Raw genomic sequence first — 18,695 nt, forward strand, 5'->3', positions numbered from 1 at the left:
GAATATTTTATACGCATAAATGCTGTTATCACTTCTAGCGACAGTGCCTGCTAGACGGGACTTTTCTGAGAAACGAGATTGTGTAGCAATGGTTTAACCGGGAGGATTCCTAGAAAAAAGAGCCCCCCTGGAAGCGAAGTCCCGTCTAGATACGGAAAAGTTGTAGCGGCTACGCGGGATTTTTGAAACTTCACCGAAAATGTCTTGGCTGGAGCTCTGTACCTGGTAGAGATCAACCAATTAGACAAAAGTTCTGCTTCTGAAGGATCCCGTGATCCCAATCTGAGCGATAATCGATTACTGTTTGGCGTTCAAGTCTTTGTAGCAAGTGAAAATGGTAACCTAGCTACGTGAGTTTCCTGGAAATGTGGGAGTTCTGAGAATTGTTCCTTTCGACGTCCAGTCCCGCGTAACCGAAACATAATGGGATTAGAACTTTAGGTTTGTAATGTGAGGTTTTACTGAAAATAAATCAAACAAAGGACTTACTTCCTTTAGGTCGGACAAGAGCGAAAAGTCACCCAGACAGGCATACCCATCCGGCTTCAGAAACACGTTGTCCAATTTCAGATCGAGATGGCAGAGGCCATGTTCGTGCAGATGGTCAAGCGCAGTGGCCACGTCTCGAAGCCAGATTCGACAGAGTCCGAAACTCAGTTCTTCGCTATAAAAACGTGGCTCATTAACACACCTATGGGAAGAAGCACATGTTAATACAAGTAAAATACGTATTTGCAGACGGGAAATATATGACAGTAAAATAAATTCTATGTACCAGTTAGTATTAAATGGCTTAATTTGTTTCGAGTCAGCAGTTTGAAGCTATATATTTAAACACAAAGTCTAGAAATATTTCGCCCTAAACTGATCTGAATATGTTATGGAATTCAGTTTAATATAGAATTCAGTTTGAAAATATCATTGAATTCCATAATATTCACTATCAGTTTAAGGTTTTGTTTTGTTTATGCATTGTATAGCGCATAACCTATTAGATTATCATGCCCCAAACACATGGTCCATTTACTTTAAAAATATGTGTACAGTCCACATAATTTTTTTAAAAGTAAAATAGACCATCAATTTAAGCAAATTATTTTTAGTAAATTTTCTTTTGGCGGGGTTGGGGGGGGAGGGAAGGAAAGATACCGAACATATACTTTTAAATGAAAGTTACGCTGATTTGTATATATTCTGCTTGTAAACAACCTTAAGCAAAAATTCTGAATCAGAAAATATTTCAAACAACAAATCTTTAAAAAAGATAAGTCCCTTGGTTTCCATTTCTCATTTCAGAATAGTGATTTCTAATCTTTTACCTTCTACTGCCCCTTAAGGGTTTTTTGCGCAACTTATTTTTGAAAGGTTGTTTTACAAAATATAATCAACCATGTAAGGTTTGATTCAAGCTAAAAACCGAAGAGGTTATGAACGAAAATCATTATTAATTTTAAAATATTTCCTCATGTATATGTTAATTAATTCGATATCTATCTCCAAAGAAAGATTTTAATTTATCTTAAACAGAGAGAGATTATAGCGATTCAATTAGTCAGACTCAATACTATGATTGTTAAACAATGTTATGTTGCAAAAGTATTTATAAATGTTTAGTGCACGGTAAAAATTAAAAAAAAAAAAAAAAAAAAAAAAAAAAAAAAAAAAAAAAAAAAAAAAAAATTGAAATATATCAAAACCTTGCGTTGTCAGACTTTGATTAATCAAGATTCGAAAACACTTATAGAAAATTTCAGAAAAAAACTAACTTTTGTATATATTTTCAAAGTTTAGAAAATTACTTTTGGTACTTATATTCAAAATTAATATTAACTTTAAATATTAATTTTAATATTAACTTCAAAATTAGTTTAGAAAATTACTTTTGATACTTATATGATAGGGTTTAATTTCCTTCATATACAGAGGCTGTTTTCAAGCGATTTATTTTAGTTAGTTTCAGCGTTATAATACACATTTTGTTCTTTTCTGAGTTCCCTATTGTGTATATATACTGTTGCGTGCTTATGAAGAAAGATTGCTACCCTCTATCTAGCACTGACAATATTCTGGACACACTTTCTGGAAGCAAGTAGTTTTCGACGTTTGATTTAAAGAGTGGATATCGGCAGGTAGAGAAACACCCTGATGTTTTGCAGTTCAAGGAGATGTCGTTTGGATTATCTAATTCCCCGGCAGCATTCGGACGCTTCATTGAGAAAAAGCAGTCACCAGCTGCCTTAGTTGCTCCTCAACCGCTTTCTCACTGGCATTCAGTCCCACTTCCGTGTATATTGGTGGAACTGATTAGTATCTAATCGCTCGCAAATGCAGTCTCAAGAGGAGGTTACCAGTTCCACTTCACTAGCCATTTGCGTGCATGTGAAGGCGCAGCTTATAAAGCGATGATATCCAGCAGAAAGTAAGAGTTTGGATTATTCTTATCGCTATAGAAGACTCTACTTTCCTACAAGTTCTTCAGTGTTTTCCAAAATCTTGATTGCGTCAAGATCGATTTTAATCTTTTTAACATGGCTATCTTAAATACTTTTATTTTTTAAGCCATTAAAATTCTTACTTTATTTCTTATTTCTATAAAGAAATAAAACAGGGAGCATACACAATGTAAACGTCATAAATAAGCAACGGATTTACATTAAATAATTTGGGATTTACATTAAATACAAGAACATTACTATAGCTGCCAATGAAATATGTAGAACTGCAATGTGGAAGTATTATCGTTGTAATTATTAACTCGAATAGGAGTTGTGTCCTTTCTTTAAAGGCCTTTGTTACTTAGTTTTCGATATAAAAAGCAATTTCTTTCTCAACTTATTAAAACAAAACTACTGAAATTTAATGAAATTGGCGAAAAGGAATTTGTTTCTTGAAAAAAGAAAAAAAAAAGTTTGACAAATTTGCTATTTTTATACACACAACAGCACATAAAACTAAGATATTTCAATAAATTTACATCAAAAGAGCATATTTAGTTTAGGATAAAATATAGTCGTAACTAAGTCACGCAAAATATTAGGGATTATTATAATTTTCTAACAGTTATTTTTAATTTTGAAACCCTCTTCTTTAAATTCTTGTTTTCCACCAACAACTCCCTACCAGAATGAGATTTCAGTACCGTGTTTTATATAAATGAAGTAGAATCAGTATTTAACGGTCAGTCACTTCCGGAAAAGTTAAGTCACTTCCGGAAAAGAGCTCAGAAGTTCTGAGTAGAGCGTGTTCTGTCTTCGGGCCATGTCTTTGCTTTAAGTATATCTTATTACGTAAGCCGTAGTTTTCCGTGCCGGTCAGGTTTAATTACTGGCCAACTCGGTTACTTATCTTTGTGCAGCTTCGGCTAAAGTTTAGTTAATTCGAATTACTTTAATTTCTTATTTTCTATCTTAAGTTTCTATCCCAAGTGGTGGCTTTCCTGCAAGGCCAAGAAGGGGCCTTCTGTGAGAGTGTTTCTTTGAGTGAATAAAAGTATATTTTTAAACCTTCTTTGGACTTACATTTTATAAGTCTGGACACTTCCATAAAAGTTCTAGTAGCCAAGAACATGTTAAATTAACTAGAACTTTATAAAATTAAACCTTAGATTTGTGTTTAATTCAAAACATAATCTCTTAAAATATCGAAAGACAATTTGAAATGTATTTTATACATCTCTTTTCTATTTTAACGCTAAACTAACTCCAGTCTGATGGTAAAATACGGCTAATTTTACACTGGCGCGTCTTTGTTACATCTAATTATTTTGCTTCAGTGGATATTTATATTGATAACTGAAATGGCTTCGTTAGGGCTGAAACCTGCAATTTATCATGCTTGCTGTAAATAAAATGGAAAACTGCAAGCCTCTTTAAAATTAACTGTTAGTCAATCGGTTTTAAATTAGATTTGGTGTTTTCGTTCTACACATGAAAAATGAATTCGGCACATGAAAATGTATCGATTCAACTCACATCCATAAATCCTTCCTCATGGCTGGCATGATGAAGACGGTACAAGCATCAAGAGTGATGTACTCTAGGAGTGGTAAGATGTTGGGATGATGTAACTTTGGCCACCATCCGAGTTCCATCTCGCTGGTTTCAGTTGTGCACTTAACAGCCAATGCACGAGATTGAACATCATCATAAACCAAAGACACCCATCCGTATCCTCCCTGAGCAAGGAATTCAACATATCTGGAACAAACGTGAGCAGAGTATAAAATTAGATATATTCACAGGGAATTTGAAAAGTTCTAGCTTCAATTTACAGCAGACAGACCGATGATGTGATAAATTAGATTGCAATAATTCCTCTTTCCTTTCTTTGAATAGTCCATAAAAGATTTAAATTTAATGAATATATATAGTAAAGAACACGTACGGTTAAACAATAAAAATAAAATTGACTAACAAAGGACGTAGGCATTAAATTGAAGATAAACAAATTACCATGATATTCTTCACATGGAAAAAGATCTAAAGTACGATGAACTCCTTTCCTAAATGAAATTTTCAGAGGTTGTTTAGGTTTAGGTTTAGTGGTTTAATGGCGCATAACCTGGAAAGGTTATTAGCGCCAGACACATGTTGAGAGTACACAATTAAAACATACAAAACAATTAAGCACAATCACAAATTTAACACAACAGACATATAAAATCAAAAGAAGTAATAAAATGATGAATATTTAAATGAAGTTACTCATAATTTATATAAAAATATGAAATGTGAAACAGTGAATCATGATTTACATAAGTTCTGAAATGTGTGTTTAAATTACATTATTAAAGTACAAGGGTATTATCAAATTAGGTGATAAAAGCCTGTTTCTTTCAAATACTGAGATAAATTAGTATTGACCTCTTTCCCGATTATTTGGTCAAGAGGCAAGTCATAGTCACTAAACTACTTTAAACGAAGTGTCTTAAAATACACGCAGTCAACTAAACAGTGACGCACTGTAAGAACACACCCACAGTAAGAACAAACAGGTGCAGCGGTTTTTTTAATTGAAAATTTAACAATATAACTCATTTAATCATGTATTATATATTCTCGAGTAATGGAAACTTTCAGCAACAGTTTAGGCAGGTGATACATATTCTTATTTGGATTTATACCCTTTTTTTCCCTTCTATTAATTCTTTTTGCTTTGCTGTCATCTTTTGTAAACGCTATTTGAAATATCATCCTTCACGTAAAATAAACATTTTATGTTTATCTTACTTTGTGCAAAACGAGCATCCATTTCTGGGAAAAAGAAGATATCTTCAACCAAGCGAAAGTTCACAACTTTCGTTAGTAACTGTAACTCGTTACTTAATTCGTTATTACAGAAACAATGTGCAGTAGAAATTAAAGGCGTACATTTTTTATATTGGCAAAGAAAAATTTACACCATTAAACAAAAGTAAAACTATTTCATAAAACATAATTAAACCTTACACATACATTGAAACTGCAGCAGATTTATACTAAAAATTAAATAAGCAGACGAAGCAGCTATCATCAGGTTAAAAATTTCTCTCCAAAGAAATTTACAGTTCAGAACTAATTTTCATACATACTTGATGCAAAGTTATAAATATTTTTTACCTGATGCCTCTTTCCTTGTAAATATTTGCGTAGTGATTTTGAGTGAAGTACCCGAAGCTTTTTGGCTTAGAAAGATTCTAATAACTACCTTGTCTTATAATCGCATTTAACATCAGTTATGAAAGAAATATGCATATTTTTATATAAAGACTAACAGTGCGTTTTTCACTGTGCCATTAAAAATTTTAATAAATACCTGTTCATAATTAAGACACAATAACACGCCGAATAAATACTAATTCAGAAGTCAAACAACAAAAATCAGCGTTATATTTTCAAAATTTTCACAGGACTAGTTTCGATGGTTTTACCGAACCACCATCCTCAGCTGCAAAACCGCCAAAACCACCATCCTCAGCTGCAAAACCGAGGATGGTGGTTCGGTAAAACCATCGAAACTAGTCCTGTGAAAATTTTGAAAATATAACGCTGATTTTTGTTTTTTGACTTTCGAATTAGTATACCTGTTCATACTTTTGTGATATTGCAACATATTGAAAGAGCGCACGGGTTTTCCAACAAAAAAGCTTTACAAATCACTTTGAAACAGTTTTTTTAAAAATAATAGTATTCAGTATCGATGAAAAAAATTAAGACCAACGTTAAATATGTCGACAATAGCCTAGATTTGAAGTTTTTTGGCATAGAAATTTACTTTCATATCATAAAATCTATAGTCAATAAACTAAAGTCACTGACTATCGCTCGTGACTAATAGTCAATGACTCCAAAGTCACTCCAAACTAAGTCAATGATGAAAACTAATAGTCAGTGACTTTGAAGTCACTATTAGTTTTCATCATTCAAACAAAAGCAGTTAGTTAGTTACCTGTAATTCCTTTTTGTTTGTAGGTAAGCTATAGCTCGCTTCGCTTCTATAACTAACTCCTCATCATCGCCTTCGCCCCAGCTCCAAGTAGAAGATATCATAATTTGAAATGCTGACGAAATTGATTTAGAGTACTCCTGATGTGACTCGATCAATTTAACTTAGCATATGGTGAAGGAAATTTATCAAAATTAGAATGAAAAATAAAATAAGATACGTGATTGTTGCATTTCTAAGTTTAAACAGATTACAACGCTTTGTTGAAATGTGAAACGACAACAATAACATACGCATTATTAGACTTAATAGTTCGTATTTTCAACAATGATTACATGTCAAGCTTTCTTTTGTTTAGAGTAAATATTTTTCATTCACTTCCCATATGTTTGTTTAAAGCAGTTAAATATCCAAGATGTATCAGCATTTACGAAATAACCAAAATTCGAGCATAAGAAACTGTGAATCTTTTTTCTTACTTTGCAAACTTTACTTTGACTTTACAAACGAAGCAGCAGTATTTCAGATTAAATGTACATACAGGGTTATTATAAACTAGAAAGCCCGGCAGTCGTACAAAATGACCGCTGTTCTAGATATTATAAATTGTAATTAAAATGATTTGTGCAAAGGTGTCTTAATTCAAACTGAATTACTCAGGGCAGGCGACGAGGACGACCCTTTGCTTATTGCCCCGCGGGGTTTCCCCCTTATACTTGCTTAATTGCTTAAAGTAGAGTGCAATGAAGGAAACCATTGGCGGTACATTTCTTAAGAGCCGCCGCTAGCTCAATAAATAAAGGTGATTAAATAATAAAATGTTAATTCACATGTCAAAGATCTCTTTGTACACAACATTTCTTGTGTAGATCTTTCCATCATTTTTAAGCTCACCTTGCAGAGGACCATCCATTATTTTTAATTTTACGTCCGTTCTGTCACGAACTTTTGAACAGGCAACATAAAGTTGACCGTGTCCAAATGCAGGCTCAGGTAAAAAAATGGCAACACGCTTAAATGTCTGGCCCTGAAACTTATGGATGGTCATAACAAAGGCAAGTTTTACAGGAAATTGTCTACGTCTCAATTGAAACGTCAACCCTGTGCCGTGGCAACTTCACCCTATTGGCTAGTACAGTTACGCAAGCAACCAATAAACTATCGGCGACAAACAGACACTTAAGCCGCATATATATATGGGGTGAATTAACATTATCTCCTCCGAAACGGTTGGCTCCCGGGCTTAGAGAAACACACCTTTGGATTCCGTAGGTCCGTGGCACGCCATTTTGACCATTCGCTTCGCGTCTTCGTCAGCCGAGATGTTAATTAAAAGCTAATTTTCTCCTACGTTTTCCATGTGTAACGTGTATACGAGCCAGTTTCCCTTAGAAAGTCCTCCACGAAAGGCATCCCTCCCCTTACGCAGATAGCCCTAGTGTGCTTTGCCGTATCCTCAATACACCAATACACACACCTACGTTTTCCCTACATTCTCCACTTTCTTGGGTTTTTTCTCTATTAGAGGGATTTGGTTACGGACCAAATTATTTTTTCTCGAATATCTACGGAACGGCTCTGAGTTGAAATTCGAGACTCGTATCCTCGGATTCAAAAACATTCTCCGAATCCATCGATATCGTTCTCATCTTCGTACGACTTTAATCGGTGGAGATATTAATAAAAACTACGGAAACGTTAATTTCCGCGCTCATTTTCCCGACTGCCAACAATAAACTATAGGCGACAAACACTTAAGCCGCTTACATATATAAAGATTAATTACTTTTACAAATTAAGAGGGGGGATAGTACTCATCCAGATGAGCAATAATTACCTTAGAACATAGGGTCGCATTCCACTCTGAGAAGCAGAAAAGAAAAATATTAGAATTTTAATCTGAACTTACAACAGTGTTGGGAGAGCGAATGAACGAGACCAAATGTTGCACAATTAGTTTACTGACAAATTCACAGAGAGTGCACGCAAGGGATCAAACCGAAAACTTGGTGTTCGAGTATTAATTGGAGCTGAAACTTTGATGGCAAACACTCAAATGCACATATTTGGTTGGCAAGGTCTCAACCTCGCAAACGATTGCAACAAGTTAATTATGTAATCAAGGGCTGAATATTGTCAACTAACTCCAACGTCCGCTGCATGCCGAGATTAGCATGAAAAGCCCATGCTGCGTTCCGGCTGTCAGAGCTTCGTATCCCATAGAAGAGCGCATCAAGTAGAATGAACGCGGAGAGTAAATCCAGGAAGACAGGATAGAAGATGGCTAAGAAAAACAAACAACTGCTACCTTGATACTTGATATCAAGGTAGTCCCCCCCATAGATAATTCCCCCCTAATAATTTAGATAATTAACTTGTTGCAATCATTTGCGAGGTTGAGACCTTGCCAACCAAAGATCTGCATTTGAGTGTTAGCCATCAAAGTCTCAGCTCTAATTAATACTCGAACGCCAAGTTTTCGGTTTTATCCGATTTGTGCACTCTCTGTGAGTTGTGACTAAACTAATTGTGCACCATTTGGTCTCGTTCATTCACTCTCCCAACACTGTTTAAGTTCAGATTAGAATACTAATATTCTTCTTTTCTGCCTCTCAGAGTGGAATGCGACCCTATATTCTATGGTAATTATTGCTCACCTGAATGAGTAATATCACCCCTCTTAATTTGTAAAAGTAATTTAAAATCACCCTGTATACAGACAGATACAGGCGCTGACGTTCTTCGTTGGCCACCGTTAAATTAAACATATCGTTCTAATATTTTATAACACTGTCCTTGTTTTCGAAGTCAGTAGTGATAAATAAAAGTTTTTATTAAGCAAGTCAGATGTCATTTTATTTCGTTTTTGGTTTACTGAAATAACCAGCCTCTGCACGTCTCCTGTTTAGAAAAATGTTATCGCAGTTAAAGTGAATTAATGACAAAAGTATGTTTTCTCGCTGGAAGTCGCAAACAGCCGCGTATATGTTTCTACAAAAAATGTTTTGGTAAAATATTGCCCTATGATGAGCAGGGTTTATTAGATTATGACAAAACGCACTATGAATATTTTCTAAGAGTGCAAATGTCTTCGTGGAGGATTTTCTAATGGAAACTGTTTCGTGTTTATGTTGCACATGGGGAAAAACTCGGAAAAGCCTGTGTAAACAGCTGTTTGCCAAGATTTGAACCCGGATCGAGCTACCATTATTTAGCGATTTTATCCGCTCGGGACTAATGGGCTGTCCTCTAACGAAAAAGATCTGAAATTAATTTATGAGAACTTGATACAGAAACATAATTGTAACAATAATGATAACATTTCAATTTTAATGGGAATGATAAGTTAATTAAAATTATTAGTCCAAAGGGGCTTTGTCCCCGAAGGACTACTGTTTTCGTTTTGCGATTTTGTTGTTGCTGTTTACTTAGCAGCAGCTGTAATTTTGAAATCGGATTCGCTTTCTTTGCATTTTGGATTGGGTTCTATATAACGTTTTAGTAGTTTAAAATATAACTACCGTGTGATATTGTACGAATATCTGTGAGGAAAAATTTCAGCATTTTTTGTTCTTGTGATAAGAATAAATTTTACTAACTTTTCATCAGACTTGTGCATTCAATCTATTACGAACCTGTACGCAGGTAATTATGGTTTTGAAAGTCAAAATTATGGCTTGCTATTAACAAAAAGACATGCCTAAGAATAACGTTTTTTATATCTAAAACGCATTTTATCAATAAAAAGCAATTTTAAAAAAAATATTATAGTAGTTTGTTCTGGCTTATTAAGACATAACTGATAATACAAATATAGAGTTACAATTGTAAAATTTATATAGATTTCCATTTACTTTGAGTCTATTTTACATTTTCTTAAAAAAATTTTTTTTAGGTTTCCTATGCCTGAGTTGTGTTATTTTTTATGCACTTTGAAGAATAATTACTACAAAACCGAGTACCACAACTATTGCCATGCAGTCAGCCATGCTCAGTCCATGTATTGGATTCTAAGAAAGAACCCAGGTTACTTTACAGAGCTAGAGGTATGTATAATGTTTTTATAATTTAAATTGATGCTAAAAGGCGAAAGTGATAATTCAAACGTGAATTGGTTTGCTTCGAATTCCAAGTGATTGGATTACTTTGCTATAATTTTAATAATCCAAAGAGTTAGGATTGTTAAAATTGTGGCTCTCTGCCTGAAGCAGTGGAGAGGTGTCTAGAACTTTTCGCCGTCTCTATTTCACCGTGACCGTTTCGCCGTCGGAACATTTCGCCGTCAAAAGATATTTTTCTTTACATGACTGTATTATATCTTGCCATATTATACTCGTATTAAATTTATTTAGTAAGTATTAAATTAACTATGTTTACCTTGCAGAGACATTAGCTATTTTTTGGAAGCAGGCAAGATGAAAAATATGCAACGCCTTCGCCGGGAATCGAACCACGGACCTCTCAATTACGCGTCGAGCGTGCAGACCACCACACCACGAAGGCTTGCCAAGAAAGCAGGAGAAATACCTTATAACCTTTTGTATACGTAATAAAGGTTTCTTATAATATGTACGTACTCTTATTTACAAATATGAGTTATAAAGAAATTACACACAGTTAGAAAAATCATGTCAGTATGAAAAAGAACTGGGGCTAAACCTCTAATGTAACAGAAGGTATGTTATCGATTTTAAAATGTTTACATGATTCGTCAAAATTTCTTTAAATTTTAATCAGCTAGTTCACTATTATATACATAACACCTAATTACGACACCGAGGAAATCCTTCCAAATAAATTATTTTCTGGGAAAAACGTTATTAATTCTAGGTAATATTTAGTAATTCTAGAAGATGTGTTTACTTACAAAGGTTTTTTTTTTCTTTTAAAATTTAAGGCAGCCACCAGAGGTATACAATAGGTAAACAAAATTCTTGATGATGATGTCTTGATGATGATTCTTGATGATGATGTGTCTATGACAAAGTGCAATTACTCGTATATAGCTGTCAAAGACAGCTTTTGCAACCTCGGCAGCTCTATCAGTATAAAGCAGGTCCACTGGGTCTTCAATGCCGATGTTAAACAGTCTGGCCTGGATTGCTGGGCAGCTGAAGATGTGATGGCGAGACAAGCGGGATGTCATCTGGGTCAAACAAAATTCTTAAATTAAATAAACTTAATATTGTAATATGACAAGATATAGAAAAATATCTCTTAAATATACAATAGGTAAACAGAATTATTAAACTAAATCAACTTAATACAATACGGTCATGTAAAGAATAATATGTATTGATGGCGAAACGTCCCGACGCTGAAACGGCCACGGTGAATAGTCCTATTCCCGTCGAGAGCTATCTGCTTGACAGGCTAATTAAGGCAAAACATAATAGGGCTCTCTGATTGAGGAAAGAGATTCTTTCATGGAGACTTTTCTGAAAGGGATTCACAATACACATGAAGGAAAACGACGAAAATTCCCCTGCAACCAGTCCATTCGCTTGAATTTATACCCATGTAGAACTATCAGGCTGAGGTTATGGATGCTGAGTTTCTAAGGAAAACTGGCATATTCACGTCAAAACCATAAAAACTCATATGGATCCAACGGTGTCCGCCGATAACATCGCGGCAAAAACATCGCGGACGAAAACGTCGTGGAGAAAACAACACAAGGCGAAAACGTCGTGCTACAAAACATCGTGGGAGAAAACATCGCAAAGAGAAAACATCGCAGTTCTAAAACATCGTGCTACAAAACATCGTCGTCGAAAATAAAGCGGTTCAAAAACTTCGCAGTTTAAAAACATCGTCATCGAAAATATCGTGGTAAAAAATAAAGTATCTACAAATCATCCCATGACGATAACTTCGCAGACATGCTTTTTTCAGGTTTTAATTATTGTAAATGGATATTACCATATGATTTGTGAGCGCAGTATGTAAAGAAGGATAATTTTTATTTTCACATATTTTATTAACTAATAAATGTTTGCTGAAAAAGTAAGAAGGAAACTTAAGCATAAAAAATTAAATGCAAATTATAGATTATACTTTTCATGAAAAATTACCAGTAAAAACGTTATAAAAATGATTTATTAATGGCCTTTGTTAGTTAACTATGTCGGTTTAAAATTCTATTAAGTGCTATAAGTTGCATTAATTTTCTATGCTTAAGTTTCATTCTTATTTTCTCAGCAAAAATTTATTAGTTAATAAAAAGTATGAAAGTAAAAATTATCCTTCTTTCCATCTTGCGATCACAAATCATTATGGGAATATCCATTTACAGTTATTAAAGCCTGAAAGAAGCATGTCTGCGATTTTATCGTCATGCGATGATTTGTAGATACTTTATTTTTTACCGCGATATTTTCGACGACGATGTTTTTAAACTGCGAAGTTTTTGAACCGCTTTATTTTAGACGACGATGTTTTGTACCACGATGTTTTAGAACTGCGATGTTTTCTCGTTGCGATGTTTTCTCCCACGATATTTTGTAGCACGACGTTTTTGCCTTGCGCTGTTTTCTCCGCGACGTTTTTGTCCGCGATGTTTTTGCCGCGATGTTTTCGGCTGTAACCAGATCCAACCCATTCGCCGGATTCAAATCCAGAACCGAAAAACCAAGGTTCAGCGGTTTTTACGCTTTATCACTGGTGGGATTTACAAAAAGGAAAGCCCTTAAATTTTCAACTGATAATAGCAAAAATTGAACTTGCTTTTGCCTCAAGGATTTTTTGTAGAGCTTTGATCTATTATTATTAGTGGTCCCAGGTACTTAAGTTCATTTTTTATATGTATAAACCTCTTTTAACCTCCTTTCATTATTACCAAGTTTACGGAATACTGCTGCTAACGCGTTCAGTCAAAGATGACTCAAACACACGTAACGTTCTCGAACCCGTGCCCCAATGCTATATAGCAAATGTACTTTCAAGAATTCTTCAAATAAGTAAAGAAAAAAATCCTGAAAGCTTTCAGATTTTATATTACATCTAAAGTGGCGTTTTCTTCATTTATACACACATACACGTTTCGAGAGCATTTGAACTAATGTCCTTCTAAGCTAAAAATATTTAAAATATTCTTTAGAATATCTTCAGAATTTCCGATATACAGTCTCGCGGGTTGGAGATAATTTTTTGTTTTGTTTTATTTTTGCCCCATATAGTGTTGCCATTGGTCGTTTTGAATTCGTTGAGTTTGTTAACAAAAAATTCATTAATATTTTGCAAAATATAAAACAGACGATAATACATATTCTAAATTCGGGCTTCCAAATGAATATTTTGAATTCGGGCCCTTCTGAGCTAATGCCTCTTTGGGATAAAAATTAAAATAAAATTTTCTCAGTTTTTTTGGAAGAAATTTAAAATTCCATGCTCAATGATTATTTATGAACTCTTGAAACTCTCTCTAATTCTTGAATAATCGTCTGTTCGTTTCACTTGCTTTAATTTTGAAACATTCTAAAAAATTTCAATTGTAAAAAAAAAAAAAAAAAAAAAAAAAAAAAAAAAAAAAGAGAGAAATATAAAATAAAAATTGTAAACTTTCACATTGTTACTTCAATATTTTAGTTAAACTATGCTGTGAAAATGAGCGTCAAGATTCAAATTTTAATTACATACTTCATTTTTGAAATTTTATTTGTATCTGCTGAATAAATATAAACCTGTTTTCTTTAAGTATTCTTAAATTTGTTTTCATTAAACGCAGATTTCAGATTTTACTTTAATTAACCACTTCAAATATTAAATGCAGACTTTCTTCCTCTTCTTATGAATTTTATATAAAAGATTAGACCTGTGATTTCGACATGCGTTGGATCGCAGGCAGACGGACTGGCTGCATGGTGGTTTCGTGTTTTCGCCAAATATAACGTAAATATTAGCCAGTTTTCTTAGAAAGTCCTCCAGAAGGTATTCCTTCCCTTATGCAGATACTCTTACTATGCTTTGCCACATTCAAATAACATAACCTAACCACACCTATGAAAGATTCAAGAGATTAGAAAATATGTGGATTTGGATTCGGAAAAACTCCGATTTTGTTCTAAATCTGCTATAAATGAAAAACATCTTGAAGCAAAAAATGCTTTCTTAAAAATGTCGGCTAAAAATTTTCCTATCTTCATTCTATGAAATTTTTGCACAACAGCAATAAGAAAATTAAAAACTAAAATAATTAATTAAATCAGAGAAATAATTAATTAAATAAAATGCTTTGCTATAATCAAACACTGGTAGTTCGGTCCGAGTTTCGAATCCCGCGAACGGGCTGGCTGCATGGGTGTTTTCGTGGTTTTTCCCATGTGTATACAAGCCAGTTTCTTTTAGAAAGTCATCCACGAAGGCATCGCTCCCCTTAGGTAGATAGCCCTCGAGGCTTTGCCATAACCGCACATACCATATATTTACAACTTGATACAGCTCGAAAACATACTTTCATTATCGACTATGGTAATTTTTTTTTAATATGAAATGTATTTATTATGTCTACCATAAAAAAACTGCTTTTTCAGATTTTAACAGTTGACCAAAACAGTTTGTTTTTTATACGCTCTAGCTGAACTTGCAGCTACCGAAATGTTTACTTTTGCTAACCTTCTTTCCCTCCCACCTTTCTAGTTGCAAAATCAAATATCGTTTTCTTCACACTTAACCACGTACAGTTCAACAGCAAAATTATAAACACTTTAAAAGCAGCATATGTTTAGAATTCCCGATGCAGTGTTAAGTGTTGGCTTACATTTATATATATATATATATATATATATATATATATATATATATATATATATATAATCTTAAATTTATTTAGTGCGAAAACAAGTTACTACTACTTCCGCAATTGCTGCAAAGTAAGTTAATAATAATTTATTTTCTAAACAATATTGATTAATTGATTATATTATCTCCTAAGTTTAATTAAAGTAGAATTATTTTAAAAGAGTGAATCCATACTGGTAAGTTATATTTTGAAAGATGTTTTGAAGTAACTTGAAAGTAAAATGTTAATAATGTTTTAACGGGGACTGGAATTAAATCATCATGAAGAACAAAATTTCAATTGTAAAAGAAAAAATTAAATTAAAAGCATGTAATCATTGTCATTGATCGGAAATTAGTTGGTTTTTCAAGGGGAACAAACCAACTCCCGTTCAATGAACAATAATTAATAAATAAATACGTAAATACGAAGGTGTTTCGTCTTTATTCGAGTAATAAGGTAAGCCAAACCAGCAATTCTAGTCAGGCCAAATATTTCCGCGAATAAGAAGGGATTATGAACCAATGCTGATACTCAAAGAACTTATTCTTATGAAGCATTTTAGCCAATTCAATTATGAGTGAAAAGCAATTTCTGTAGAGAAATCCGAAATAACTCGAGTAACCGTCCCCGACACCCCCGTGTTTATGCATTTGAGTTCTATATTATTTGTAAAAATTAAACATTGGAAATTGTCATTATGAAATAGAATTCAAAGTATAAAGTTGAAATAAACATCGAAGATTACAAAATAAGATAAAGATACAAACTTTGTAAAAAACAAATAAAAAATAATATAAAATAATATAAAAATAATATAAAAATAAAAAATATAATAAGGACAGTGAATGTACATGAAGATATAAAGGCCAGAAAAAGTATTAAGTAACTTACATTCTTTCTAGTGGGGAGTCGGCAAAGTGTTCTCTTCGCGTCTGACTCAGAAGTGTAGGGTGTCCGAAAAATTCTTAGCGGCAGTGGGGGCTTTGAATAATATCAGTCGGTAAGACTTAGGTGAAGTAATTTATGGTAGTGGGTGGGACTCGGAATTCTTGAGGGATGTATTACGTGAAGTTCTTACTTGAGTGAAACTGTCTGTTAAGATTTTTTTTTAAATACTAGTGAATGGAAATTAATTAATTTCTGGCTAATTGTCGTGTCGCAATGATTACGAATTTAAGAAAGGAAAAAAGGAATTTTCACTGTGTAAGAGCTATTAGACAGACTAAAGATTATGAAATAGGCCCATTTTTTTAGTAACAGCATAAGTCTGAAGACAATTAGCTTTTTACAATATATACAACTGAGTAATTACACTATATACAAATCCTTCAACTGATAGTCATCCAACTTATACCGCCTTCTGAGGTTTAGGAACAAATTATCATATCCCTATAAACGATTTAGAGTGAGTATTTAACGCCTGCTCTTTTAAGGCAATGGTTAATAAATTGAATGGGTATTTGAGAATTTTAATAAGGAGCAAAATTTCGCGTTGTAAATCTATTGTATCTGTGCAGATAATTTTAATTCGTTGTATTTGATTTATTATTGTATTGTTAATTACTTTTTTTGGATATGTTGGAGTTTCAATTTATTAATTTGTTAGGATTGAAATTGAAGTTTCTTGTTTTGTCAAAAAGTAAAATTTTTTTGTAGTTAATGATTTGAAGATCTAGATAGTCTATGCTATTTTGTGAATTATTAGTTTTATTAAGTGTAAGACAATTTGGATAAATCTCGGAGTGTTCAATTTTACCAAAATTAGGAATTGTAATAAGGTCATCAATATATCTGTAGGTGTGCTTGTAGTAACTTAACTCTTGTGGTTGTAGATTTTTAATATCTTTTTATTTATCAAAGAATTTAACTTCCAAAAAAATCTACAACCACAAGAGTTAAATTACTACAAGCACACCTACAGATATATATTTTGATGTAGATTTTTTTGGAAGTTAAATTCTTTGATAAATAAAAAGATATTACAGATCGAGGTGCTGGAATGTAAGCCCATTGGCAAACCTCTGACTTGTTTAAAAAGTTGATTTTGAAACTTGATGTAGTTATGAAAAAGTGTGCATTTAAGGTAGGTTTTCCATTTGTTAAGAGTCATAATTTTAAGCATATCACGGAAGAGTTTAGGCAGATCAAGTAGACTGGTATAGATTTCTTCTAGAGGAAGTGAGGTATATAAATTTTCAAAGTCAAAGCAGTTAATGTTTTGGATGTTAATTAGGAGATAATATAATCAATTAATCAATATTGTTTAGGAAATAAATTATTATATATATGTATATATATACTAGCTGATACTCGCCCGCTTTGCTGGGCACACTGTCCATTTGAATGTGAACTTAGACTTCTTATATGGAAGGAATGTCTAATTTCGAATTGATAATTAATGTAAATTTTTCTAATTTAAAGTAGGGAAATATAGTGCCAGTCAGTGAATCTGTCATACACAGATTTCCACATCGCCCATGAGGTACTGTGTATTGGGATGCGTACCCATTAACGTGGTAGGATCCCCAGTAGACCTACACCACGAAAAATTGTAAACCTAGACTTCTTATATGGAAGGAATGTCTAATTTCGAATTGATAATTAATGTAAATTTTTCTAATTTAAAGTAGGGAAATATAGTGCCAGTCAGTGAATATGTCATACACAGATTTCCACATCGCCCATGAGGTACTGTATATTGGGATGCGTACCCATTAACGTGGTAGGATCCCCAGTAGACCTACACCACGAAAAATTGTAAACCTAGACTTCTTATATGGAAGGAATGTCTAATTTCGAATTGATAATTAATGTAAATTTTTCTAATTTAAAGTAGGAAAATATAGTGCCAGTCAGTGAATCTGTCATACACAGATTTCCACATCGCCCATGAGGTACTGTGCATTGGGATGCGTACCCATTAACGTGGTAGGATCCCCAGTAGACCTACACCACGAAAAATTGCTAACATAAAACTAAGGTTTATATATATTTAACTGTTATCATAAGTTTCATGAGAATAAATATTATTATTTTTGTTATCAAATTTTTTAATCAATTATAATTATTTGTCCTTCTTTTTTTATGTATGGCCATTTTTATAAATAACAATTACATTTTTATATTTCGTAACAATAATTTATTTCTCTTAATAATAACATTTATTTTCATGAAACTTATGATAACAGTTAAATAGAAACGTTATTACTAATCTTATCATTTAAATGTTGTTTGTATTCATTGGATAGATGCAAGTTATTTATCAGTTTCATAATTTTAAAGGAAAATGCATTCATTGGCAACATTGTATTTCGTATCTAGTTTTGACAACAATAAAAGAAAATTCTGAACTTGGATTCGAAAACCAAATGCATGGGAAACTTCTATCCATTTTGGACAGGATTTACCTAAAATCCGTTTTTAGTGCGCGTCTGCATCGTGGAATGAGTAACTATGCAAAATTTCAAGTTCAATCGGATGTATAGTTTCG

The 18,695-nt window shown here is 33.1% G+C and overlaps 2 protein-coding genes and 1 long non-coding RNA gene across 3 annotated transcripts in view; 1 reads left to right on the forward strand and 2 right to left on the reverse strand.

Annotated features, from left to right (window-relative positions):
- The window catches only part of LOC118200262 (uncharacterized), a 37,542-nt gene extending 31,015 nt beyond the window's left edge, over positions 1-6,527 (reverse strand). The window contains exons 1-3 of the mRNA XM_085826514.1: positions 6,427-6,527; positions 3,972-4,196; positions 490-691 (exon numbers count right to left, since the gene is read on the reverse strand). Coding sequence (XP_085682640.1) covers positions 490-691; positions 3,972-4,196; positions 6,427-6,527 — 528 coding nt within the window. The remainder of the gene's footprint in view (positions 1-489; positions 692-3,971; positions 4,197-6,426) is intronic.
- LOC118200260 (cAMP and cAMP-inhibited cGMP 3',5'-cyclic phosphodiesterase 10A-like) overlaps positions 1-18,695 on the forward strand; it is a 234,828-nt gene that overhangs the window by 93,502 nt on the left and 122,631 nt on the right. Inside the window, exon 6 of the mRNA XM_085826198.1 lies at positions 10,319-10,469. Within this exon, the coding sequence (XP_085682324.1) occupies positions 10,319-10,469 (151 nt within the window). The remainder of the gene's footprint in view (positions 1-10,318; positions 10,470-18,695) is intronic.
- The window catches only part of LOC146994475 (uncharacterized), a 44,436-nt gene continuing 37,042 nt past the window's right edge, over positions 11,302-18,695 (reverse strand). Inside the window, exon 4 of the long non-coding RNA XR_015043775.1 lies at positions 11,302-11,569. This is a non-coding gene — a long non-coding RNA (uncharacterized LOC146994475). The remainder of the gene's footprint in view (positions 11,570-18,695) is intronic.

The sequence above is a fragment of the Stegodyphus dumicola genome, chromosome 11 (assembly GCF_044657685.1).
Source record: "Stegodyphus dumicola isolate Sdum_Otavi_A_Nest chromosome 11, ASM4465768v1".
In the NCBI taxonomy this organism is placed as follows: domain Eukaryota; kingdom Metazoa; phylum Arthropoda; class Arachnida; order Araneae; family Eresidae; genus Stegodyphus; species Stegodyphus dumicola.